The sequence below is a fragment of the Camelus ferus genome, chromosome 16 (genome assembly GCF_009834535.1).
Source record: "Camelus ferus isolate YT-003-E chromosome 16, BCGSAC_Cfer_1.0, whole genome shotgun sequence".
NCBI lineage: Eukaryota > Metazoa > Chordata > Mammalia > Artiodactyla > Camelidae > Camelus > Camelus ferus.
Genome location: NC_045711.1, coordinates 31,920,756 through 31,948,326, shown reverse-complemented (window position 1 = coordinate 31,948,326; position 27,571 = coordinate 31,920,756). Strand labels below are relative to the sequence as shown.

Here is a 27,571-nt window from a genome sequence, read left to right as displayed (position 1 = left end):
ACTGCTCATTTACCTTCCCCTCACACTGCTCAGAAGGAAGGGGCTGCTTCCTGACGGGGGTTTTTATAGCTTTCGCCTAGGATTTATTCTGTCAGTCCCTGAAGTTGGAGGGCAACTGGGGTCGCCATCGAGTGGGAAAATTGCATCGGGCTGGCTTGCGGGAAATGGTCACGAGCACCCCGTCCCCCGGGTTCCCTCCCGTTTGTGCCTACGCCCCAGGGCGATATGCCAGTCGGTAATACAGGAAGATGTGGATTCTACACACAGGCAAGTGGCTTCCCTATGCTTTTAATGAACTGAAACGGGATTGGAGAATCTCCCCAAAGTAAGCGAGGCGTTGTTTAGCTTAGACAAAGTACTTCTGTCTCCCCACAAGCATTAGAGCCCTTTCTCCACTTTCCTCTTGGGGGGAGATGTTCTGTGTACACCCCACCCCTCCCCGGATTCACTAGCTCCTCACGCATAGCACGTTGGCACCCGAGTCCCCCTCCCTTCCTAACTCATTCTTTCCTCCATCATTTAAAAAGCCTCCCAGTAGAACCATACCTAAGCAGCAATCATTTTTCTGGAAGGAAGATGACAAACACTGGCAAATTTCCATTCATGTTGAGACTTGTCCTATATGTAAATGGTCAGGATGCCAGGCTCTAACATCTCTATTTTAGCTGTTTCATCCACCAACATATGCAGGATACACAGCACTATGATCAATCACCTTTTCCAATGAGATGCCCTAAAACATACATTTAGCAAGATGACTGATACGATTTTACGTGCCTCTTCTAAATAGTCCAGGAAGGAGGCCTTTCTGGTATAAGCCATTTACCACGCCAGGTGCAGGAGGCGTTGGAATGAGTTCCATGATATGCTATTTAAATATTTTTAGGCCCACTACAGACCTTCTCTTAGCCCCCGACTTCCCCAGAGCACATCATTATTCAAATCGTTTTTGTCTGAGAAAGTAAAATGTAAAAAATTTTCCCTGCAGAAATGATTTATCAGGGCAGCAAAGGAAAATGGAATTAAATTAGTCCCCACTGCTGCTGTCACTCTCACGATGTAGACTGTCACACAGCCTACAATTCCAAGGAGAAGCCTGTCACTCAAACTCACTACCAGGCATCAAACAAGAATCTCTTCTGGAGACGTGGCACAATTTGAATCATGCCTTCCTGGTCCACTGGCCAGGACCAGACTCCCCAGTGACCTATCTCCCCAGGGTACAAAATTCCTGGGTCCTAGGCAAAATGGGACAGTTGGTCACCCTATAGCAGTGGTTCTCATTTCAATGGAAAAGGGGTATGGAACTTCTTCCCCCCAGGGGACATTTGGCAAAGCCTGGAGACATTTTCAGCTGTCCTGGCTGGGGGCAGGAGGTGGGGGAAGATGCTGCTGGCATCTAGTGGTAAGAGGCCAGGCTGTTTCTCAACATCCTACAAAGCTCAGGACAGGATCCTCCCATCCCCCTCCCATCTCAGAGAGAATTATCTGGACGCAGATCTTAACGGCACTGAGGCTGAGAATCCTGGCGCTGGACATAGGTGGATATAATCACTGCAACCCTCTCCGACATTCCCCAGGTTTCCCTAAATCACAGGGATCACAAGAAGGCCCCACCGGCAGGCATAATCTAAAATGGCCTCAGGTTAAGAACGTTTGTCAACTTCATAAAGAGTTTCTGGAACTGAAATCTAAACCATCCCTCCCCTCTGACACTTTATAATCCAGATTATCACCAAATTCTCCAGGATATCTAATCTCACGTTGCAGTTCATGCTCATTTGGGAATATTTTTTGGCTTCAGGAGTTCTTGAACGTCATCAGGCCAAATTTGGTCTAAACGGAGTCTAATTTCATTTTCTCCACAGGGGTCAGAATTATGATGGTCTTAACTAGACACTTTTGGACTTAAACGTTCTCAGTAGAAAGCCCTTCCCAGCTCACAAAATAATATTGTTATTTCTCCTGTACTGCACACCTGAAACCAGCCAGTCTGTGTTAAGGTTAGGCTCAAAGAACTGCAGCTCATTCAAGTGATTCTTAAAAGGACTATGCTACCTTCGTACCTTCATTTCCTACTGGTCCAATAGGGATATTCTGACCTTTTGTTTCTTCTTTGTGCCCAAATCTGGCATTTGGCAATTATTTGATAATAATCAGTTGTTCCTATCCTGTTTTGTGTACAGTGATTTCTGAGCTATCTTAAATTTCTTCTCCGCTGCTGGATTTATTTATTTACTCTTCTTAATGGCTGTTCTGGCTGGTCTTTTCGTTCTGATCTTAATGTAATTCTTTGTATTGCAGCAAAGAGATGATCAGAGCTTCCAGACTACAGCTATCACCTGTGAAAGACATCGCCCACAGGGAGTTCCTTGAACTTGGACACTGCCACTGCTCTTCCTATAAAAGGGCAGTTTATGCTGAGATTCTGGGGAAAGAGGCCTGACTCGTGCCGGTTCATAGAAGGCTCCGCATGGACAGTGTTAGGGTGACGTGGCAGGTATGCTGGGGAGAACCCAGGGGAGCCGGCCACATGTGTCAGCATCGTCAGTCAGGAGCGAGGCAGAATCAAGGTGGAAACTGCTTGACTGGATGCTCTGTCAGATTCCAACCAGGCCTCATGTCCCGTTTCTGTGATTTCTTCTCATGGGAGTAGTTGAGGCGGCAGAAGCCAGGGGGCCTGGCAGCATGAGAACCCCTGGCATGTTCTTAAGGATTGAGTTGGGGACCAAGTAGAATAGCATGGACTGAAAGGTATGTCGGGAAGAAGGCCCTCACCTGCTCTATTTTTACCAGATTATATTAAAAATACTACTAAATAATTGAATTAATATTATATTCAATAGACACATATTGAATATATATTTATATAGAATATATGACTAAATATTTTAAAATATACCATGTTCTTATATATAGCAATTGTGTACTGTCTGTCACTCATAACTAGACTGCAGGTCCCACCAGGGCAGGGCCCTTTGTCCTGTTCACTGTGGCACAGCCAGCCAGCGCCTAGAATGATGCCTGGCACTCAGCAGGTGCTCAATAAATATTTTCGGAATGAAGGAAGATCATTTCTGGATATTTAGAAGTCAATAACGACCATGAAGATTCTTTCAAAATAGCATGAAAATAAGCTCTTAGGTCAGAATCTCTGGCTCCAGCATTTCCTCTATGACCTGTCACCAGGGCAGTGGGCTTTCCCACTGCCACGCAAGCTCTGGGCACTGAGCTCTTACTTTGGGGAAGATCTGGGAGAACCAGAAGAGGACATGTGAAAGAAAGACCCAAGCCACAGCAACGAGGCTCTGCCAATGAGCTGGCAGGTAAAGTGACCGGCTGGCAGCTTTGCTTGTCCAGTTAAACAGGATTCATGGTTTAGGGGAGCTGTACCCTCTCCTACCCAGAGCAGTTAGAGGCCAGGAGAGGTGGCCTTGGAAGGCAAGAGCCAGGGAGTGGGAAAAACGTTCTCACCATGCACATTGATTCAGGCATTAGGCGGAATCACCATTAGAAGCTGGCAACCCTCCCTGACTGGCAGCTGCCCGCACAGCCTAATTAATCCAGCAGCCGTAGTGGGGGAAGAACACGACACTTCATGACTGATAAACAAGCCTAAAAATAGGTTCTATCTTTTCTCCAGTGCCCCTCTGCCCCCACCCGCGATTCTCTCCCCTCGTGGGCTTTAGTGGGAAGGGATTGGAGAGATGCTGTAGACGAAGTAAAAATGAAAGGGGACAAAAGGAGAGCCCTACCCTCATAGGATTCTAGAGGACAGGTTTTATTTAGAATCACTATTTCAGAGTTTGATTAGTATCTTGCCTCCTTTCCCTGGATGCCAGTTGAAACCAGGATTTTTGAAGACAAGCCAAGAAATACCACTTATTTGGTTAACTGAACTGGATCAAAGGCTCAAGGACAACCACCAGATGCACTAATGTATTATTGCTAATGTAATGTTCTAAGGGCATTAGGCAGCCACCCAAATGTACTGCACCCAAGAGTGTATGTTATCAGACGCTGCAGGAAGGGCCAGAGAATAGAGCAACACCACAATCCTGGGAGGTAAGAGGCAAGAACTAAAAGGATAAATGGCATTTGAAAAAGACATTATACTCAATTTAAAAATGGGCAAAGGATTTCAACGGACATGTCTCCAAAGAAGACATGCAAATGGCCAATGAGCACATGAAAAAAATGCTCAATATCATTAGTCATTAGGGAAATGCCAATCAAAACCCAAGCAAGATACCAATTCATACTCACTAGGACGGCTGTAATAAAAAAGACAGACGTTAACAAGTGTCAGTGATCATGTAGAGAAATTGGAATCCTCATACATTGCTGGAGGGAGTGCAAAACGGTGCAGCCGCTTTGGAAAACAGTCTGGAAGTTCCTCTCCCCACCCACTGGTAGCCTGGTTTGGACTGGGAACTCAATGGATGCTTATGTTTGGGATTTTGGAACAAGTGATAGAAAGAAAATAGAGGACAATTCAGACCAACCTGCCCACAGCAGCCATGGTGACGGCAGAATGACAAGATCTGGTTGGACTTAAAGATGGCGTCATCATTGCTGCTCTTGGCCCCTTGGAGCTGCCCAGATAGCTGTCCATTCTCAAGCCTCCAGATAATTCTGTGGGCTGCTAACATCCTTCCAAGAAATGCCCTTTCTGCTCAAAACAGACTCAGAGTGGAGGCCTTGATGACACAGGCACTGAGTATTTCCAGTGCTTCTAATAGTTGCTTTGGGTAATAAATCAATAAAGCTGTTTCTGAGTATGATTTGTCTTCCCACACAGATTGATGTAAGGAAGAGAATCCACTTATTTTGCCAGCTCGGGAATTCGATCCATAGGACACTGATATATCTCCATGTAAGTTATTAAGTGGGCACTGGAATATCTTAGCTACTGCCAGTCCAACTCATAGGACCCACTCCCCTGTCATCAGGGAAGAGGTCCACCACAGTGCAGTAAGGATATTTTGAGCTGAAGACTTAAAAAAAAATTTTTTTTATTGAAGTATAATCAGTTTACAATGTTGTGTTAGTTTCCGGTGTACAGGATAATGTTTCAGTTATACATGTATATATATATTCCTTTTCATAATCTTTTTCATTATAGGTTATTAGAAGATACTGAATATAGTTCCCTGTGCTATACAGTAGAAACTTGTCGTTTATCTATTTTATATATAGTAGTTAGTATCTGCAAATCCTGAACTCTCAGTTTATCCTCTACCCCTTCTTGACCTCCCTGGTAACTATAAGTTTGTTTTCTATGTCTGAGTCTGTCTCTATTTTGTAAGTAAGTTCATTTGTGTCATTTTTTTTTAGATTCCATGTGTAAGTGACATCTTATGGTATTTTGCTTTCTCTTTCTGGCTTCACTTAGTAAGACAATCTCCAACCATGTTGTTGCAAATGGCATTATTTTATTCTTTTTTATGGCTGAGTAGTATTTACACACACACACACACACACACACACACACACACACACACACACACACACCACAGCTTCTTTATCCAGTCATCTGCTGATGGACATTCAGGTTGTTTCCATTATAAATAGCGCTGCTATGAACACTGGGGTGTGTGTATCTTTTTGAATTAGCTTCCTCCAGATATATGCCCAGGAGTGGGATTGTTGGATCATATGGTAAGTATATTTTTAGTTTTTTAAGGAATCGCCACACTGTTTTCCATAATGGCTGCACCAAACTACATTCCCACCAACAGCATAGGAGGGTCCCCTTTACTCCACAGCCTCTCCAGTCTTTATCGTTTGTGGACTTTTGAATGATGGCCATTCTGACTGGTGTGAGGTGATACCTCCTTGTAGTTTTGTTTTGTATTTCTCTGATAATTAGCATTTGAACATTTTTTCATGTGCCTATATTGGTCATTTGTATGCCTTCATTGGAGAATTGCTTCTTTAGGTCTTCTGCCCATTTTTGGATTGGGTTGTTTGTTTTTTTGTTATTGAGTTGTATGAGTTGTTTGTGTATTCTGGAAATTAAGCCCTTGTCAGTTGTATCATTTGCCAAATATTTTCTCCCATTCTGTAGGTTGTTTTTTTGTTTTGTTTATAGTTTGAGCTGAAGACTTGAGAATCAACAATCACAGGAAGACACTTTTTCTGAACTCCTCTTATCTGCACAAAAACAGAACCTCCCAAAATAACTTAATTGTCATAAATCTCCTTTCCAGGAGTTCCACAATCAGAGAAAATTGACTCCTATCACCAGAGATAAGAAGTAAGCACCAGGATAAAAAATCACCTAAACAGACATTGTCATAAAATTATCTTATCTCCCATCCATTCTCCTAAGGCCTCACTTATTTTTCATAAAAGACATTTGTTTTCCCATAAGTGCCTTTTCTCTCCCTCCCCTATTAAAATTAAAATCACATCCATTTGAGTCACAATTTTCTGGATGCTCTCGCCTATATACATGAATAAAAACTTGTCTTTTCTCCCGTTAATCTGTCAGTTTCAGTTTAATGCGCAGGCCCCCAATTACCAATACTACATGGGGTTGAGGAAAAGCTCTTCCTCCCTGACACCACTCATAAGATGGACAGATGGACTTACAAATGCTGGAATCAGTTGGCCTAGAACCCTACTTTGATCAGAATACAAGAAACATTAAGAGGTTCCCCCCAATACCAGGACAATTTGAACACTCATGTAACAAATTACAAAGCAGCCTCACCAACGTGGTAGTTCCATGCCCTGCGTATGCAGGACATGGGTTTACCTGAGGTGGGTCAACTCTAGTTTGTGACTACCAAGTAGTTTACTTTTATGTAAAAATTCCCCATCCATGAATATTCCCATTTGTCTAGGATTTTTAAAACATCCTCCATTGAAATATATTTCTCTCCAAAAAGATTTTGTGTATCTTGTATATTTTTTACTGGGCAGCTTTAAGTTTCTTTTTCTCTTATAAATTGAAATTTTAAAAATGATTTTTTCCACTTGCTGTTCCTGCTGTGTAATAGTGCTACTGATTTTTGTGTTATGAATTTTATACCCAGCAATCTTGTCAAACTCTCCTATTGATGTTAACAGTCAGGGGTAAATCTGATCAGTCATGAATTATTATTGCTGCTGCTGTTGTTGTTGTTGGTTATTATACTCAGGTATTTGATTTGCTAAAGTTTCATATATGATTTTCATCCCTAAGGCCTTAACTGAGATTGGTCTGTAAGTTTCCTTTTTGCGCAGTTATTGTTCAGTTTTGTTGTCAAGATTCATGTGGTAGGCACTATTAGTTGCTTTCCCAGCAGTTGTCATGCATTTCCTCCCCCTTCTTAGAAGCAGATCATGCCTCTCTTGAACATCTTTCCATTTTCTCAGAGAGGAAAATCTCACGTCTCATTGGCTGGAACTGGCTCACATGCCATCCCTAGCTACAAAGGTGGCTGGGAACGTATCTGACATTTTCAACCCATGAACACTTAGACGTATTTAGAAATTTTTACATTTTTAAATGATGAGGGAGTTTGTTGTTCTTATCAATTTCTTATTGTCCTGCTTTGTAATCAGCCAACAGGATCCATATGCTATTAGTATTTGTTGAGATTGATTTCTGGCCTCCTTTGTAGTCAGTTTTTATATACTTTCGTGTATGTTTGAAAGGCATGTTGGTTCCTAGGTCTATTAACGCCCACTGATCAAGCTTGGTATTCTGTCATTTTACATTTTCCCTATGTTTGCTAAATTATTTGTCTACTTTGACCTGCTAGTTTAGTAAATGGGTTAAAATCTCCCATTATAACTTCAGGTCACTTGTGATTTTGTCAGTGTTCTGATACATTTGTTGAGCGAGGTTCAGGTTTAGGATTTAATACACATACCTTTATTGTGACCACTGATACATTTTGATTTATCTGACAAACAAATGAATGCTTTCTATTTACTATGCTTTTTGGAGACTTCCCTTTGTTCTTCCTCTGCCTTCTATTGGATTGGTCAAGTTTTCTCTTGGAAGTTACATATTGTTTTCCTCTTCCTTTAGAGGTTATCTTTACATTTTGAATATGTACATTTTCCTTAAAATTTTTTAAAATGAGGGGGCAGGGTATAGCTTAGTGATAGAGTGCATGACTAGCATGCATGAGGTCCTGGGCTCAATTCCTAGTACCTCCACTGAAAAAAAAAAAGAATAAATAAACCTAATTACCTCCCCACCAAAACAAATTTCTTTTAAATGAATAAACATCTCTTTCCTTTTTCCAAATAATATGAGTAACTTAGAGCACTTTTTTTTTTTTTTTACTATACTTACTACCCTCTTATCTTCTGTTATTGTCATCTGTTATTTAAATTCCATGAACATAACTCTGAATACTCATTATTCATATTTTGGAAACATTCTATGCTCATTTGAATTTGCCCAGATGTTTACCAACTTCTTTGTTTATTATTACTTCTAGATGGGACCCCTCTTTCTCCTTGGCTTCAGTTTCCTTCTACTTTAAGTACACTCTTTAGTAGTTCTTTCAATGTGCGTCTCTGAGCAGTAATTTAGTCCTTGACTGTCAAAAATGACTTTTTTTTTTTGCTCGATTCTCAGTCCCATCTCCTCATTTACATGTGCCAATGCCACATTTCCTGTCCCCTTATGGGCATGACACCCCCCACCCCTAGATGTCAGGGCTCACACTCAGTTCTGACACCTCCCAGCTTCCTCAGTGTTATTAGCTCATCTGCTTCCTACTCCGGTTAGAGCCTCCTCTTTATCTCTAGTACCTGAGGATTTCCCTTTCTTTGTTTTGAACTCAGCTTTATATTGTTATATTTCATCTTGTGTTTGTCATACCAGGTTGGGGGATGGTCTATATTAATCTTTTTAGTTATTATTCCTGGAGGTCCAGATATTCTGTTTATAACAAATTTCCCTCTTACTAATGTTTATTATTCTCCTTTAAGATAAATATCATATATTTTGCTGGAGAAAAAAGACATGACAGAGACAGCTGGACACTTCTTGTTCTGTTTCAGGAAAAGTTTTAAAGTTTTCTAATTTCTTCAATTTGGTACATAGGGAACATTCCCCAGGCAGTCACTTGGGAAAACACAATCATCTGCCAAGAAATGAAATTTTCTGGAGTTTTGAATCTATTTTCTTGCATCTCCCTCAATTCCCTTTGCTCAACAGAGGTGATGGTTGCTCAATATTTGATTTACACCCTTCGCACTACAAATGCCAAAGCAGCATGTTGAGAAACCTCTCTGTAAGGAAACCATCCTCAGGCTAGATCCAGAGCTCAGTTACGCCTGCAGATCAACAGCTGGCTGCAGGCTGAACTGCTTCCAAATCCTGGGAATTCACAGCTACTAATAGATGAACAGGATCAATCTCATTTGCATTTCATTGTGACTCAGGAATTTCCTGGGACTGCATTCCTGGGCAGATTAAAACGTGTTGGTTTAATCAGCCCAAGGCGTTTAGTGTCAGGATATTGGCCTGAAAGACTTCCACACACCCTAGTGTATGGACAGAACACAAACCCTCCCTTCAGCCTGTCAGAGGGTGAAGGTCATGCAAGAACGGAGGAATCCAAATACGGCTCCTTTCAGATACATCTCGCCGTGGTCAAAGCACTGAGAATAGAGAAAAATTCACAAGTGTCAGTGCATACACTGGGGGCATGGTCCAGCTATTATGTTGGAAGTGCTTCCCGGATAACCACAAATAGGCCAAGAGGAGAGGCCAGAGATGGTGGTAAAGAGTATTCATGGAGATGATAGCAAAGACCAGAGTGGTCATACTCGGGTTCACATACGCAGACAGTTACTTTCAAGTAATATTCTGACCCAGAAAAGAAGCAAAAGGAAGGAGGTGGCCTGGAGGGGGCTGTACGATGGGGAGAAGATCAGAGAGGCCCCTACAGTCAGTTATACCATCAGCGATAGGAAAATAGCAAGAGATTAAAGAATGTATTCAAAGCAGAAGTGGCATTAGTGCTGATTAGTGCTGGTTTATTATCCTCGAATCCTCACCCTTCCAAAGGAGAGATGACAACCTCGACCTGGGGAAGGATGGGTCCTCTTGAGAAACAGAAACCACCTGCGTACTGCATACCACGGTGGTCACAGGTGACTGCTGGTTTTGTCAATTCCCTTTGCGGACGCCTGAGTGGTCACTTGGCAGGAAGTGGAAGTCTTACCGGGTTAAGACCCCAATGGCATGCGGCCATTTTCAGCACTTGCTTCTCTACAACTTACAGGCAAAGCCACCTCTTCCCTACTGTCAACACGGAACCAAGGGAGACAACAAAGTCCTTTACTCAACTTAAGATCAGATTTCATCTTAACATGTCTTGGAAGGGTTGAGAGAAGTAAGACGAAAGCTCCGCCTGACGAAAATGCAGTTGAGGACCATTTTGCAGAACGCAGGGGATTCTGCTTTTGGAAGCAACCAGACTGGCAATTTTGGAGGGTGGATGTAAAGACTTTCCAAGTCACCTTTTCATCCCTGACAGTCACGGACTCTCTCACTAGAGGTGCAGTGGGACTGGGTGCAATGGGGCCAGGTGACGGTCACGACCTCTCTCGCGAGTGGTCTTACGTGGGGAGGGTGCCCGGAGGTGGCGCGCCAGCTGCTAGGACTTACCTGTTGAGATACACGCGCTTCTCCGTGAACTGCCCGTTGCCATGGTGAGGGTCCTCGAAGGGCTCGTTCTGGACAACCTCCACCCCTTCTCCTCGGTCGCTCTGTTCATGGCTGTGCTTGCTGATCATGTACAGCTGTCCGATTTTGTACTGCAAGACACACAGAGACAGAAGGGTCAGCCCCACCGCCCACTTCGAAAACAGCCCCCTTCCACCATGGTGCTGCGTGCAACTCATATCATCAGCACTTTCTGCTGAGAAAAGAAAGCAGACACATGGGCCGATGTTTTACTTTTCCTCCAGAAGGAGGAAGAGAACTAGTTGTGAGTAGAGTGCAGAAACAGCCTGTTCCTGTGAACATTTTGCATCACCTTGGCGAATGCTGACTGGGGTGGCTGGCGGTCTTTGAGGTTTGGCAGCCAATCAACCCATGGGTAGCAGCAGGGAGGTCGGAACGCTGGAGTCTCCCTTTCCACTCTGGCTCTGCAGGGTTAAATGGAGCTAAAGTCCTATTTTGCTTGGCAAAAAGGCTAAGGTGTGTTATTTCTGTCCCTTTTTTCTGCCTAATTAACTGCATTGCTGGGCACAAGAGGATTAGATGTCACCTGTCTCTCCCATCACCTCTCTCAAAGTGTTCAACTCTCCTGGAGGCCTCTGTCCCCTAGAATGATGGTTCTCAAAGGTGGCTGGACATTAGAATCACCTGGAGGCTTTTAAAAACTCCAGATTCCCCAGCTCCACCATGAGTGGAAACTGTGTTCTAAAGTATGGCCCACAAGGAGGAAAATCAACAGTATCTGTAAGTCTTTTTTATCCAATTCCAGTAAGTGTGGGACAATCCAGCCTGAGGTCTCAGAAGCCACATGTGCTTACGTGAAAATGATGATATGCAATAACATGTAATACGAACACTGTCTGTCCTGTCTTCATTTTTGAACTGTTCCTCTCTCCCTCCTGCCTCTCTGAAAACCCTGGGGCCAGCAGGCATCTCTTTACCCAGTGAACTTCCAAAGTGACAAAACTAATTTGATGGAGGGAAAAAAAAAAGAGAGAGAGAGGAGGGTGGGAGGAGTAAAATGACTTTTGCACGAAGGAAGTCTGCTCAGAGTCAGGAGGCAGGGCTGAGGCCCTGCGCTGGTCCTCCCCACAGAACTGGCGTGGAACAACACACAGTGTCATCATCATCAAGGCCCGTGGGATGGAGGGAAGGGGCCTGCGTTCACAGTAAGACAATAATGGCTCTGGGCTACTCCCAAAGGGCCCAGGCCAGCAGGGATGTAGGGCTCTCGTCTATTTTAAATTAAGGGGCAGGTGAAATGTACAAATCAACAGTGCAGTCAGTTCTGAAGCTGAGAGGACACACATGTCCAAAGGTCCCTCTTGCACTCTGAAGCAGGTGCAGGGAGGGGAGTGTGAAGAGAATGGCAAAGGCTCTGGTGTGAGGCCAGCCGGAGGGACCAAGCCCAGTAACCATGACAATGGGAACAGTCGCTGGCTGGCTCTTCTCGAAGAGCAGTGTTTCCCTGTCTGTGCCATGCCCTCCCCCGCCCCCCAGAAGGGTCTTCATTCAAAATGCTTTTAACGTGAATGTGTGTGTGTGTGCGCTTGGAGGGAGTGCCAGTGCTGAGGGTTAGAGCAGGAAGAGGAGAGAGGAAAATCAAATGTACAATTTATTTTTTAAACAAATTTTGGGATCAGAAGTGTGCCTTGGCTTCCCGTTAGTAAGTCCTTCCCTTCCTAGCTCATCAAGACTGACTTAACACTCTTTCAAGAAGACAGTGAGAAAAAGTTCACAGATTGGAGATCTGTGAGATATACCTGTAAGATCAACACTCCTCCTTATGCAGCTGGGCACACAAGCCTATAACAGGGTGCCCAGCTGCCCTGGGGGTGGACATTCCACTGGCAGTTTCTTTGTACTTGGTGTCCCAAAAAGTAAGTATTTACTTACAGTGGAATACTACTCTGCCACAAAAAGGAAGAAAGTACTGATAATGATCATGCTCAGTGGGTATTATGGGTTCAATTGTGTTTCCTAAAATTCACATGTTGAAGTCCCAGTACCTTAGTGGGTGACCTTATTTGGTGATAAAATTATGGTAATCAAATTAAGATGAGGTCATTAAGGTGGGCGCTAAGCTAGTAGGACTGTTTTCTCTATACAAAGGGGCAGGATGGACCTAGAGACAATCATAGGAAGATGAGGTCAAGCGATACAGGAAGATGGCTGTCTACAAGCCAAGGATTGATCTGGAACAGATCCTTTCCTCCCAGCCTTCAGATGGAACCAGCCCTGCTGAAACTTATCTTTGACTTCCACCACCCACAACTGTGAGACCTTAAAATTCTGGTTGGTTAAGCCACCCATTCTGTGGTGCTTTGCTACGGCAGCCCCAGCAAACTAATATAATGCACACGGAGCTTCCTTTTGGGGTGATGAAGGGTTCTGGGTCCGGATACATGTGGTGGTCTCACAATGCTATGAATGCACTAGCTGCCACTGAACTGACTTTTAAATGGTTAATTTTGTGTTCTGTGATTTCCACCTTGTGGATAGGGAATGTGGCCTACCATTCCCGTAGACAACGAATATTCTCTGCCATCAAGCCATCAGCCCCTGGAACCAAACCCCAGCCCCCAACTCAGAAGGCGCACCCTGAAGGGAATTCGCAATAGAGAAAAACAGGAAATATTCTGTGCTCTGGATACTGACCCTAGATAATTAAGATGCATATCTAAGGCATAATTTCACCAAGCCCAGACTCTTGAATCTTCCCATACATAAAAAAGCACTAAAATCATTAACTTGAGATGTCTGTTTCTGTGATTAGCAGTAATCTTTTGATGTTCAGCTACATGCTTTTTTTTTTTTGTCCCCCAGCAAAAACTCCTGTATATCCTGGCTCCTCCTTTACCTTTTCTGAGCAGCTCCTTGCAGCTCTAGCCCTCAGTAAGCTCCCCAAATACAACTTAACTGGCAAGTTTTAAGTTGTGTGCTTTTCTTCAGTCAACAACCTCAATTAAAAAAAAAAATGTTGACCCCACTTCTGAAGCAGATACACCTAAAACATTAAATCCCGCCAAGGGTTTTATTTGGGGGGGGGTGGGGTTGGCAGAAGTCTATCCCTAGACGATCTTCAGGAGCTCCAACCCTCTCATGCAGGAAAATGTATGGGACCCAGGACGAAGCATGACACAGAAAAGCCATTAGCCAGATGCGAGTCAGCCTGGCTGTACCCAGCTCAAGTGCTTCCTGTGGAGGGGAAAGGGCCGAGGCGGCCGGCGGCTGATTCACCAGCAGCCAGAGGAGGGCCTGGCTGCCCGGCCTCATTGATCATTCGAGCGGCTCCTGAATGAACCATCACAGGGCAGACACCAGCCTTAGCTCACTAAGATAGCGTCAGCCTGTGGGCGACCGACAGGCGCTGGATGCAATAACGTGGGTGACATTGCTGGGGTGTCAGGACACTCAAGCTCCCAGACACTGCAATGGTCAAGGGCTGTGCAGCTGTCACTTTTGTCTCCCAAGCAGATCAGGCCTGCTCTGCTGGTTGTGGCCATCTGAACTGGGCCATCCAGAAGCAGAGGTCTCAAACCACAAACTGACTCAAACACATGCATCCAGAACTTTCTCAGGGGGGACAGGGCAGGACAGACAGTCCTTAATTCCTGTCTCAAAGTCACTAGAGAGATACTCCTTAAAATGCTGACTCCTAGGCCACCCCAGCCCTTTGACATTCAGACTCTGGGGGAGAGGGAAGTTGGGGGTCTTACTCGAACACACAATAAAAGCTGAGAACCACGGGGGCAGAGTGCTGAAGGCATTCATTAGTACTTGCTCAGTTCCAAAGGTGCCCAGACCAAAATGTTCCATCTCTAGGAGGCTGTTTCTTCTTTCCTTTTTAATACTCATTTCTTGCAAAGCTCCATCCCTAATTTAGTGAAAATTCCACATCACAGATTCCCAACTCCCAACAAACTTGTATGTCAAATGAAAGCTGCAAAATCCACAGACTCCAAAGGATTCTGAAGACTTTGAAGCCAGAGAATTGATAACAGAATTCATGACGGTGGTGGTGGTGATTGATAGAGTACAGCTTCATTAATGAATTGTCTATTCGTGTGAGGCACCAATTAGATGCTTCCTAGTCATGTCTAATACTCACAATCATTCAGCCAGGCAGGCATTTACAGATCAGGAAGCTGAGTCTCAGAGAGGCGGGCGGCTTCTCCTGCCATGTGGCTTCGAGGTGGCAGAGCTGGGATTGGAACACCACGGGTCTGGGCTCTTTCTTCTCCACTCAACTTCGGCCCTCACTTCTCTAACAGGTGCATTGCTTTAACAGATCTAGATCTCACTATGATGGAAAAAGAGGGATGGCTCACAGCCACTGCCTTTGAACTTGGCTATTTCAGAAGATGAATAACAGAAGTCTGATATCATTTGAGAGATCAAAGTTGTTGAAACTGTGCTCACATATGGAATGGTGGAGCAATTATGCTCTAACTTTGTCAAATCTATTGTTGTAATTCCAGAGTTTGGGTAATCATCATTACAGACAATCACGATTAGAGACAGCTCTGCGCGGCAGGGCTGAGCCTCCGTGTGAGCCATCATTAGAACAGCTACCCCAAATAATTATCTCCATAGTCAAACATCATGGGAATTCAGATCTTCCCCACTTGCACGCAGCGCTGCACGTTTGACAGAGCTGCAGAACTTGAGGGAGGGCAGAGTTGTGTAACGTGCCTGGAGAAGTCAAGCGTTTTCATCACTTTGTACTTTTGCAAACTCTGTGACCAGGCATGACCAAGGCACTTAACACGGTTCAACCTCAAACCAAGCCTTGATTTTAGAAAAGGTGACCCCAAGACAAAACTCCTGAGTGTGGTAAGGGATTAACTGACCACCAACAACACCTAAACATCATCCTTGCTGGGGAAGAAGTACTGGACCCAAGCTATGACTGATTTTCACTTGACTACCCCTCTCCCCAGCGGCTGAGCTTCAGAGATAGCTGCGAGGCCAGGTTCCCATACTCCCCCACCCTAAAGAACCAAGGAGGGGTCATCTTCCTTCCTATCAATCCCTGTGTCCTCCCTCCCTGTCCCCTTTCTTGTCCTCCAGTAGTTTCCAAACATCATGGTGTGAAAGGTGGGAACCACTGTTTTGCAATAAACATTACCCAGTCTGGATGGAGTTATTATCTGACATGACTCGAGACCTCAAGTCAGGAATCAGAATTTACATCTACTTTCCTTTACCATCAAAATAGATGGATGTCATTCAACCTAATGACCATGGAGAAATACCCATCCCACTGATTTAACGTGATCTCATGTATGTTTCCATCTGTGAAATGTGTGATTCCTGCCTATCTCACTCTGGCTCTGTGGGGAGAGGGAATAGCAGAGGGTGATACAAGCTGGCATTCTTGGGAGTGTCCCATGTTATTCACATCATTATTTTTCGCTCTTTCTTCCAGCCTTCTCCACTCTTAATACGTGGACCTCAAAGCACAATGAAGCAATTGCTTCGTGACACACAAGGAGCCCCCTGAAGAGAGAGTCTGAAAGATAAAACATCACCCAAGACTCAGATGCACAGCAGTCTTCATGCCAAATGGTGCCAAAATTGTAATTACACGCAGGGAAGGGGATACAATGAGGCCAGATTTTAACATCCTCATCTCAGAAAACTAGAGACTAAAGCCAACGGTTTTTTAAATCTCACAGCATAACTGAGGCACCGCGACAAATGCTCTGGTCCAGCAGTCAGCAAACTATGTGGCCTGGTTTCTGCCTTTTTAAATAAAGTTTTACTGGAACACAGACATGCTCATTCATTCTGTGGTTGCTCTTATGATACAACAGCAGAGTTGGGTAGTTTCGACAGATACTGTGTGATTTGCAAAGCTGAAAATATTTACCATCTAGCCTTTTACAGAAGAAGGTTGCTGAACTGAACCCTGTCTAATCCATCACTACTGAGCCCAGTCTGGGCCAGGCTTAGCTGTTCACCTAGACCAGTGCTGTCTGGTATGGTGGCCACTCGCCAAATGCGCAAAGGAGCATCTGAAATGTGGCCTGTGCAACAGAGGGACTGACTTTTAAATTTCCTTTCACTTTAATGAACTTAAATTTTAAAACTGATCCTCAATTCAGCTATGAAAAAACCTTTACATATGCCTGAAACACCTTGGGTACATGAAATCTACCGTTTAAACCGGAAATTTTTATGAAATCTAAATTCACATCTGGTACCTCAGATGAAATGTTAGCATCTGGCTTGATTGCTTGTTAGGTGTAAAATGCACACTGGATTTTGAAGATCTAGTAGCAAAAACAACAAAAGTAAAATAGCTTATTAATAATTTTTATATTGACTGCATTTTGAAATGATAGTATTTTGGAGATACGGGGTTAACTAAAATACAGTCTTAAAAATTAACTTCACCCGTTTCTTTTTACTTCTTTTCTAAATGCGGGTACTAGAAAATGTGGAATTCCATTTGTGGCTCAGGTATTTCTGTTGGACTGTGCTGGTCTAAGCACTCAACTAGACCCGTGGGGAGGGAGAGTCAGGCCATCAACAACAAGACTTTGGAGGCTGGCTGGTCAGGCCAAGGGTTTCCATGTGTTTCCAAGCTAGCGAGGTAGAGCACAGGTTATTAGGGGTACCTCTGGAGAAGCTCTCCCTTTCTGAGGACTGGCATTACCTGGACCTCCAAGGAGGTGATAATTGTTCACAGTGTGCTACGGTGGAAAGCACTGAGTTTTTAAAATTGAAAACCTGCAGCCGAAGTCCTGATTCTGCCTTTGATGAGTTTTGTAGCCCAAGACAATTTGCTTATCTGAGTCACAGTTTCTTATCATTAAAAGGGGACTAATAAAATACCCCACAGGACATGGTGAGAATCAAGTGTGAAAAAACTTGCAAATTAGTATGCTTCGTAAAATGTAAAACCACACACAAACCACTGTGGCTATTGCTCCTTCTGTTTGGCAACACATCTCACTGGGACTTGAAGATCTGTTTCATTCGTTTCTGTTTTGCTACAGTTCTATAAAAGCCAAGAGAACAAGGCATCTGCCATACACCCGTACAATGCAAAAGTCAGGGAAGGCTCAGCCGTCTGCCCAAGACTATCATTTCCTTCTGTAAAAATTTTATTAGATGGTAGTCAGATCAAACACTTCCCAAAATATTATAAAAAGCTTGGGAACTTCCACTTTTATGATGTCCAGAGAGGAGCCAAATTCACATAGACAGAAAGAGACTGGTGGTTGCTGGGGGTGGGGATGGGGAGGTAACGTTTCATAGGGACAGAGTTTCAGTTTGGGGTGATGAAAAAGTTCTGGGGATGGATGGTGGTAATGGTTGCACAACAGTGTGAATGCACTCAGTGCCACTGAACTGTACACTTAAAAAAATGGTTGAAATGGCAGACCTTCTGTGAAATATATTTTATCACAGTTTTTAAAAAAACCTGGGATCATGTCATTTCTCCGTGAGTGTGGCTCCCCTGCTTCCCACCTCAAGGCGGCTATCTAAGAGTGATTCTACTTTTATGATTATGAAAAAGTTTTTTTGTTCGTTTGTTTTTAGGACAGAGACTTTTATATGTGACAGATCTTTGGTTGGGAAGCTTATTTGAAAAGCTTATTTGATGGTGTTGGGCCGAGGGGACAGAAGCAGAAAATGACTTCCCCAGAGGCAACGTTGCACGAGGCACCCGATTCCTGCCAGGCCAGGGGAGAAGGCTGGCTCGCTGTGCCCTAAACCTAAATGTCTTCGACATTAGCATTCTGGAGGATTCCTGTTGCTAATGTTCCCAAGCAACGCAGTGCTCACTGTGACAATGTTACAAAGATCCTGACAGAAGAGAAAGAGTGATTAACTGAATATGAACGCATTCTGATCCCGCCAACCTGAACGCAGGTCACCGAGAACACCAGCTTCTTATCGAACAGGATTGCCACAGTTCACAGCTCAGCCCCTCCGTTTGCTCCTCAGCCTGGGGTTTCATCTGAGAGCCACTCTACAGCAAGCCCAGTTCCAATTCTTTTTTCTTTTGGGAAGGTATAGTGTGTATTTTTACCTCCAAGGGCTGGACCTGATTTGTGTCCTGCAAAGGTGTTACTGGCTAACCCTTCAGTCTGTCTGGCTCTGTGATTCAGCACTGAGATTTCTCCATGCAGACAGGGAGATTTAAAAAAAAAAAAAAAAGGTGTAAAGTTCTTCGCTGTTTCGGCTTCGGTGTTTCGTCAGATCTCTCCCTGGCAGGTCAATAAAGCACGAAAACCAATATCCGATCTCACAAAGAAAATACAAACCTGCAGCTCATATTTCAGGATATCAGTGCATCACCACATATTTATCTTTTCTCCTGGATCTTTATAAGCAGCCCTCTGAGGTCCCTTGTTTACATAATACCTGTGTCATTAAGCCAGGGTGCAGGAATGAAAAAGCTGATAAAAAGATTTAAGAAGGAGCTGGGTTATCGATATTTAATTCAAAAATCCCCCTTTTGTGACAAACTAATATAAACAGCATTGTACACTGGTGCTTAACCCGTCCTAAGTTTTGGGCTGAACTGAATAGAAACAGAGCAACTCAGTGCCAAGGGAGGGGCTCAGGATATGCTTCGTGCTGGTACGAGCTGAACTCTACACCTGTGGCTGTGCAAAACCATGCAAATTGTTTCTAGTCCATTCGGCTGTCTAGGAGCATAACCTACTTGACTGAGCACAGGAGGGTATGGCGTATGAAAAATAAGAAGCCATATTTAATCTACTTCTTCCAACACTGACTCATCCTTGGGGGTGGTATTCTAGCTCTGAGAACTCATCTGATGCACAACTTGAAAAGCCAAAATGATAACCTGCAGTGTATAAGCTGCTTTATAAGCATCAGCTAAACAAGAGGTGTCACCTCCTTGTAGGGATAAATGAGAAGCTGAACACATTAGCCATCGGTGAGCACCATGGAGAACCACAAAGAGGGCAAGGACAGGACCTGCCAATGCTCAGCTCAAAACCACAAGGGTAGTCGGCCCCTGGGGCAGAACATGGGATTTCTCTAGACACTGGTTTTGGGGACATTTTTGATCTTCGAGAGTCCTGTCCATTCAGGTTTATGCATTCAATAAGCATTCAGTGTGTGCCAGGCCCTGCAGAGACTGGAGGCAGAGCTATGAACAAGGTCAACCTGGTCTCTGCCAAAGAGGAGGGTCTCCCGAGTTCCACCTTGAAGACACAAGGCTACGAGCTGAAGGAACTTGAGGCTTACATCAGAGCTACCGGACCATTTGTTGAGAAACGTGAAACCGTCCGCAACTCAAGTAAATGGAGAGGTGTGGTGACAGGTCTGACCTTTAGAAAGCAATCAAGGCTCTTGCGTTTACTACAGAACAGAAACCCACAGCCAATCACGAGACTGAAAAGGGAGAAAACTGAGACAGAACTTTCCCGGGAAATGTATCCTGCACCGTCTCCTTGTCACACTGCCCCCGCCCACCCCGTTCATCTCCTTAACCTTGGCCCCATAACCAGAGGTGTTTCTAGGAGAGAAGTCTATTTTTATGGGGGTTGCATGGTCTTTCAAGAATTAGCAAAACCCCTGTTTGGAAAGCCTGTTGCCTCTACCAGTCCTTTAGGAAAATGACCGACAGCATCAGGTCAGTTTTGGTCAAAACCAGAAATATACTTGCAGAAATGACAGCAATTACTTTTAGTGTCTATGAGACCTTCTGAGAACAGAAGGGCAAACTGAATGCGAAGAGAGGCATTTGCTGCTTCATGTACATTTGAACAATGGAAGTTCTTAATATTTTGAAAGAATTATTCAAGCCACTTCATGCCTAGAACAACAAGATCTCAGTAATATTGGAAGGTCACTGAACCCCTTTGCTTGCTTAAGTGCTATCTGGCCCGGCAAGAGGTTCCGGGGCTCTGCTAACTAGCAACGAGGAGAGGGGGCTCTGACCAAGTTATATCTGTGGATCTAAGTTTGGAGAATCCCAGCATCTTTCCTCACCCCTACTTTGGAAGAGAGGCCCCAGGTTTCGCATGCCTGTAGTGGTACCTGTGGCCTGTAGGCAGCCACAGGGTACGTAGCTGCTTGCAGGGAAGGCAGCATTCTCTTGAGCAATAGCAGCAGTTTCTTCCTTGGTAAGAAGAAGCAGATGACTGACGGAGAAAAGTCTGAGGTTGTCAGCTCCTGCTCTCCTGAGACAGTTAATAAAGACAGGCAAAATCGGGTAAACAGGGTACCTTTCCAGGAATTGCTACCACTTTAAAATCTACCTTTCTGAGGCATCTCAGACTTACTCTAATGACCTGGAGAGATATTCTGTCAAGTGGTACTTTTAAGGCCAAATGGTGGTCCTGTCCTTGCTGTATCAACAGGTGGTAATCCTTCTGTCTCTGTATGTGTCCTCCTAAGGGAGGCAACACCACGACGAAATACAGTTCACCATGTTTTCAAAGAGTGGGAGAAATAAAAAACCATAGAGACAAAACGATGAACCGGAATGTTGCTCTTCACAGGACTTTTTTTTTTCCCCATTTTTAAGTTGTGGTGACATATACTTAACAAAGTTTACCATTTCCGCGGTTTTTAAATGTGCAATTCAGTGGCATTAAGTACATCCATAATGGTTGTGCAACCATCACCACCATCCAATTTTGAATTTTTTCATCATCTCAAAAAGGAACTCTATACCCATTAGATGGCAATTCCCATTCTCCCCCCAGCCCTCCAGTAACCTCTCATCTACTTCTTGTCTATGAATTTGTCTATTCTACACCTCATAAAAGTGGAATCACACAATATGTGTCCTTGTTTGACTGGCTTATTTCACTTAGCATAATGTTTTCAAGGTTCATTCATGTTGTAGCATGTGTCAGAATTTCATTCCTTTTTAAGGTTGAAAAATACTCCATTGTATGTGTATACCATGGATACATAATAATTCATCAGCTGATAGATACCTGGGTTGTTTCCACCCTTTGGCTATTATTGTGAAGAATGCTGCTACGAACATTGGTGTACAAGTATCTGTTTGAGTCTCTGCTTTCAATTCTTTTGAGTTCACACGTAGGCGTGGAATTGCTGGATCACAGGGTAATTCTATGCTTAACTTTTAAAGGAACCACCGAACTGGTTTGCACAGTAGCTGCACCATTTTATTCCCAGCAGCAAGGCACAAGGATTCCAATTTATCCACATCCTTGCCAACACTTGTCACTTGCTGGGTTTTATTTGTTTGTTTTTTAATCAAAGCCATCCTAGTGGGTGTGATGAGATCACATGTTTTAAACTCAACTCTGATTTCTTTTCTTGGATCTTTCATTCTTGTTAAGGCTCACTTTAGGTGGCACATGGGCACGTCAAATCCCTCTTCCAAATAAGGACTGATGGGAGAGGTTTCAACTCTATCATTTATTTAAATCAGAAGATCTTTCTGATTAAACACTGATGAACTGAGATGGTTATTTTTCAGGGGGTTGGAGGGTGTCCTTCTGAAATGCTCTGGTTGCACACCTGAGATGAAAGTGCAGTCAATCCCTTTAAAGTCAAAAAGTCCCCAACATATATAGAAATAAGTTGAGTCACTCTGTAAGGGGACCACAAAGAGGCAGCTATGAATGATTACTTTACAGAGCCTCGGGGTGGGGGTGGTGAGCATGGCCTGAAGAGACACTTCTATTTCTGTTATAGGAGCTGCATTCAGTATTACTTTGATGGCCCAGCCAGGAATGTAGTACATTACAGAATCACAATGTAGAGGGCAGCAAACAGTCCTGCCGAGTATACTTAAGAATCGAATGTGCATGACTTATATTCAAAGATTTGGGGTGAAAAAGCCATTATTGGTAATTTGCATTTTCATGTTTTTCTTATGGATTAAGTCACTCTTTCTTCTATTTTAAGAAGCTTCTCTTGAAAAAGTAATCTTGGAAATGACTTTGAACTCTGCAGTAGATTTAAGTAGTTTCTCATACTTAGTAAGTTTTTTTTTTTCTAAGTACACAATTCAGTAGCTTTTAGTATATTCACAAGGTTGTACAACTGCCTCCACTAATTCCAGAGCATTTTCATCATTCCCCAAAGAAACTCCCTACCCATTAGCAGTAACTCCCATTCTCCCCTGGCAACCTCTAATCTACTTTCTGTCACTGTGATGTGCCTATTCTGGGCATCTCATATAAATGGAAGCATACAATATGTGGCCTTTTGTGGCTGACTTCTTTCACTTAGCATAATGTTTTTAAGATTCATCCATGTTGTAGCATGTATTAGTATTTCCTTCTTTTTTTTCTTTACTGCCAAATAATAGTCCACTATATGGCTTTACCACATTGGATCTCTCAAGTGATAAATGAACGAATTTATCACTTTTTGGGTAACGTCCACTTTTCGGCTATTATGAATAATGCCACGAGGAACATGTGTGTATGAGTCTTTGTGTGGACTTGCTTTCATGCCTCTTGGGTGAATACCTGTGGGTGGAATTGCTGGGTCAAGCGGCACCTCTAGTTTAGCCTCTGGAGCAACTGCCAGGCTGTTCTCCACGGCAGCTACCCCACTTTACATTTCCACCAATAATGTCTCATGCTTACTTTTGATAGTTTTAAACTACTTGTAGGAACAAGAAAGTCAGATAGGTGACTTGAAAAGCCACCCATGGGACAAGGGCGGCCTTGCTTGTTCGGGTACTTGACACCTGGGACCATCCAGTGAGCAGATACCCTGGATAGAACTACCCAGCCTTGTGGTGTCTTTTCGTGACTCTGTGGGGACAACAAAGAGCTAAACTGGACATTACAATCAGGAGCTAAGATAGCACATCCAAATGTACTAATCATACGACACATGTGGAGAGTGTGTGAGGGGTTAGAAATGGTGGCTAGCACGGGCATCCTGTGGAAAATGAGCCTTACCCTCCTTGTGGAGAGGCACCAGCCTGTTAAGAAGGAAAGGGGAAGTCACAGCCTGCAAACAAATCCTGAACATTTACTTGCTCACAGCAAAACCTCATTACTTCCTAGGACACCTGAAAATGCATCACGGAAGTAATAATGCAAGCTGCCACTCAGTGCTAACTTTTCCAGGGTCGGCATGGTCCTAAAGCATTTACACTTATCTAATTCTCACAACAACATTATGGGGTAGGTAGTATTTTTAGTCCCATTTTACAAATGAAGAAATTGGTGCACAGAGAAGTTGAGTAACTTGCCCAACATCACCCAGCTAGAAAGTAGCAGAGCTGGGATTTGAGATCCAGGATCTACCCTCCCCTGTTTCTGGCATGAATCTCCTCAGTTACTTGCTTGACATCCCAATAAAAGGCTATTTATGTATGAGGCTGCGTGAAAGCACCCTGGGAAGCAAAGTGGCTTTCTTCACTCTTTTATGCTGCCGACAGTTTTAGGTTGATATCAGGAATTTTTTTTTACAGAGGTGGGAGTCGGCAGTGCCAACGAGAGCAAGCCGAGAAGAGGTCACAGGGGATGTTACCGGGGGGACAAAATTAGACACTAAGAGCCCAAGGTTCTCGGCCCTGCTCCTGGAATCGCCTCCTCCTACACAAATTCTGACACACAGAAATTAAAGGAAGCACACCCACCCATACAAGTCCTCAAGATTTTAAAGTAAAAATTAAAATTAATGAGTCCATCTAATTTGGACTCACAAAACACGTGGGTGGAAGCCATTCCTGCAGCTGACAGCTGATGTGACAGTTATTTCACGAAAAGGAACAGAAGAACTTGCCTGCCTGCCTTCAGATTTGAATGTTTCCAAATGTGATGCTAAACCTTAGCCTGAAACTATATGCAGGACAGGAGCTGAATATAGATGTTCTGGGGGAGAAATCCCTTCAGCTTCTCCAGTCAGCCTGATGTGTGGGAAAATGAGGTGGAATATCCGCTTCTATCTACCCTTCTGCTTTTGAAAAAGGCAGCGGGCTCCCTAACTGTTCATACACTCTTAACCAAAATTAGATTCCTAAAGGCATCATGGAAAACAAAAATTGCATATTCCAAGGCTTCATTAAGCTATTGCAATGATCCGAATTAAGTGTTCTGTGATAAACTGAAAGTGATGTATGCTACCCTTTTAGCTCCCTCTCTGACAAGGAATGTAAAATCCAAGACCTGCATGTATATCCCTAGTGATCTACCTTAGAGGATCGTCCATAAGGCAAACCACAAACTCCTTTCCTCACTCCTAGAGTGAGGAAAAGACTCTAAAATGGAAAAAAATCACATCTTTCCTGGTTTGCCTTCTCTTTGGCCAGCCTCCTCCCTATTCCCAGAGGAAGACATTTCCAGAACTGCTGACAACCCCCAGAGGAGGAAGGCCTTCCTTCCTCCTCTTGGGCAGATGGTATTTGCATACTGACATATTGTAAATCTAGTCACCCAGGTAACGGGCTCCAGTGAGCAACAGCACAATGAAGGTCAGCCTGATTCCTTCTAAAATTAGAAGTCAGACCAATCAGATTTTTAACTGTTCAAGGTAGGATGTCCAGTTAGATGGCAAGTCCAATTCTGAAAGTGAATTTTTCAGTTGGGAGACTCAGCACTAGTTAATAAAGGCGAGTTGGAGCATTTCAACGTGATAGTAACGTAGGTTTTGACGTGTGGAAGGTTTCAGCTCCGTGACTTTGCTGTTTCTGTGAATAATCCTTCTCTGACTCCGTCTCTGTGAGTAGAGTCATCCCCAGCCTGGCATCTCCCTTAACCTTGACAGGCAATTGGTCGTTAAGGGCTGGCAATTCTATGCCAGCCACCTCAGCCCTTGCATCATCGTTGGCTGTTTCCAACTCCTTTGTGGTCCCCCACCTCTCTACATCATCGATGTCTGCCTCATGTGCTAGGCGCTAAACAGGACCCAACTTTTCAGCCTCTTTTGTCTCTGCCCACACAGATCCCTCCTACCTGGGATTTGCTCCCTTCTTTTCTTTTCCTGACTATGGAGAGGGGTCTTGGATGGGCTTCTAGGAATGCATGGATTGTGTACAATTCCCCCCACTGTCAACTTCTCAAAAGGTCACTGTCCCCCCAAAATGTTAACAGCCACTAGCTATTTAACCACAGATGGTATCTACACCAGCATTTCCCCAAATGACTTAAGAAATGACAGTTCCATAGGATTTTAAATAGAGGGAAGAAAAGCCCTTCATAGTCACAGAAATGTGGGAAACACGAGGTCAAACAGAGCTGGACAGGTTTTGTTTTTTTTAATGTGGCCCTTCCCTGGAACTTTGTTGTACTGATGTGCGCCATGAACCACTGACTTCAAAGGAGACCCTATCTCCACAGACTTCTTAATGTCTACTTAGTGGCTCCTAGGAAAGCTGGGCTGTACTTCTTTTTTTTTTTTTTTAACTTTTTTTATTGATTTATAATCATTTTAAAGTGTTGTGTCAAATTCCAGTGTAGAGCACAATATTTCAGTTATACATGTACATGTATATATTCATTGTCACATTTTTTTCTCTGAGCTACAGTAAGATCTTGTATATATTTCCCTGTGCTGTACAGTATAATCTTGCTTATCTATTCTACAGTTTTGAAATCCCAGTCTATCTCTTCCTGGGCTGTACTTTTAATGACAACCAAGTTGTGCGCTGTTCTGTGCTAGTTCTTCCATTACTGTTTTCAGCTGTTTATTTTTTACTCCTTTTTTTTTTTTAATGGAGGTACTGAGAATTGAACCCAGGATCTTATGCATGCTAAGAATCCGCTCTACCACTGAGCTATACCCAACCCTCTACTCCACATTTTTAACAATTGTTAGAAATCATATCATTGCACTCATCACATTATGTCATGCTCAGTTTATATCATTTTATGTCCCTCTCTCCTACTAACTGGAAGCCACTTGAGAGTGGAGTATACACCTCGATATTGTCATATCCCAAGTGCCAAGCTGTTTGGAACTTAGATACTTAGTATATGTCAAATGAATGAATGAATGAAAGAATGATTGAGCTTATCTCCCAAACTAGGTAACAAGCTCCTTCAGAATATAAACTACATTTTAAACCTTTTGTGTTCCCATAGCACCTAGAAAACAACTTTTCAAATGGCAAAAGAGTCAATAAAATTATTAAAATTTAAATCCATTAGAGAATATTTTTTAAACATCAGTTATATCCTGGGCACCAAGTATATTAAAATGGTAAATTACAGTCCCTGCAACCAAGGAGTTTAGATTCTAGTAAAGGAAATAGATATATAAACAAAAAATGATGATAAAATAGAAATACTTGTAAATGCATAAGTATAAATATATAAAGGAAGCACAGGCTGCCTGGAAACACAGTATGGAGCCCTCGGATCCATTTGTGCCTGTGGGAAGCCAGGAAGGGTCAGCGCTGTGATGCTGAGATTTGAGGAGGGATCTGCCACCGGGGCCTAGCCACACAGGTCCTCAACTGGCCATGCTAAGCCACATTTTAGGGGGAAATTGCCCAAGAGGCTGCTCTAGCTGAGGCAGTACTCACACTAGCTCTGGCCTCAACACCCCCATGGGCTCCAGGCCCAGTGAGTGGTACCTCTACCTGGAACTGGTGAGCCCTGCTGCTCAGGGAGAGCTATCCCGGGGGCTTAGAGCCATGCAGGCAGCCTGGCTTCACTGTCTCCAAGTCCGCAGCCAAAGCTTGACCCCCTCTGTCTTATTACTTTGAGAATTAAGGGTGGGCAGGCCAAAGAAAGGAACACACCAAGGAAAAGAACAGAAGTAGTTCTCTCCTCCATGAGAACGAAGGCACGGCTGGTCTCATTTGCCCACCTGGCCTTCCTGGGCAGGACAGCCCCAAAGCTGGAGAATGCTGGGACACAGAATCCTCAGTTTTATGGGGAAACCTGGGGACCCTAAGAAGCAGCATGCCAAGAAAGACAGGTCATGTCCCTAGGCATAAATCCAGTA

General features: G+C 43.7%; 1 protein-coding gene across 3 annotated transcripts in view; it reads right to left on the bottom strand.

Moving 5' to 3' along the window:
- Nucleotides 1-27,571, bottom strand: part of PITPNC1 (phosphatidylinositol transfer protein cytoplasmic 1) — a 217,164-nt gene that overhangs the window by 99,486 nt on the left and 90,107 nt on the right. For all 3 annotated transcript variants that reach the window (XM_032457045.1, XM_032457046.1, XM_032457044.1), the window contains exon 2: nt 10,628-10,776. In XM_032457045.1, the coding sequence (XP_032312936.1) occupies nt 10,628-10,755 (128 nt within the window). In that variant the 5' untranslated portion in view covers nt 10,756-10,776. The remainder of the gene's footprint in view (nt 1-10,627; nt 10,777-27,571) is intronic.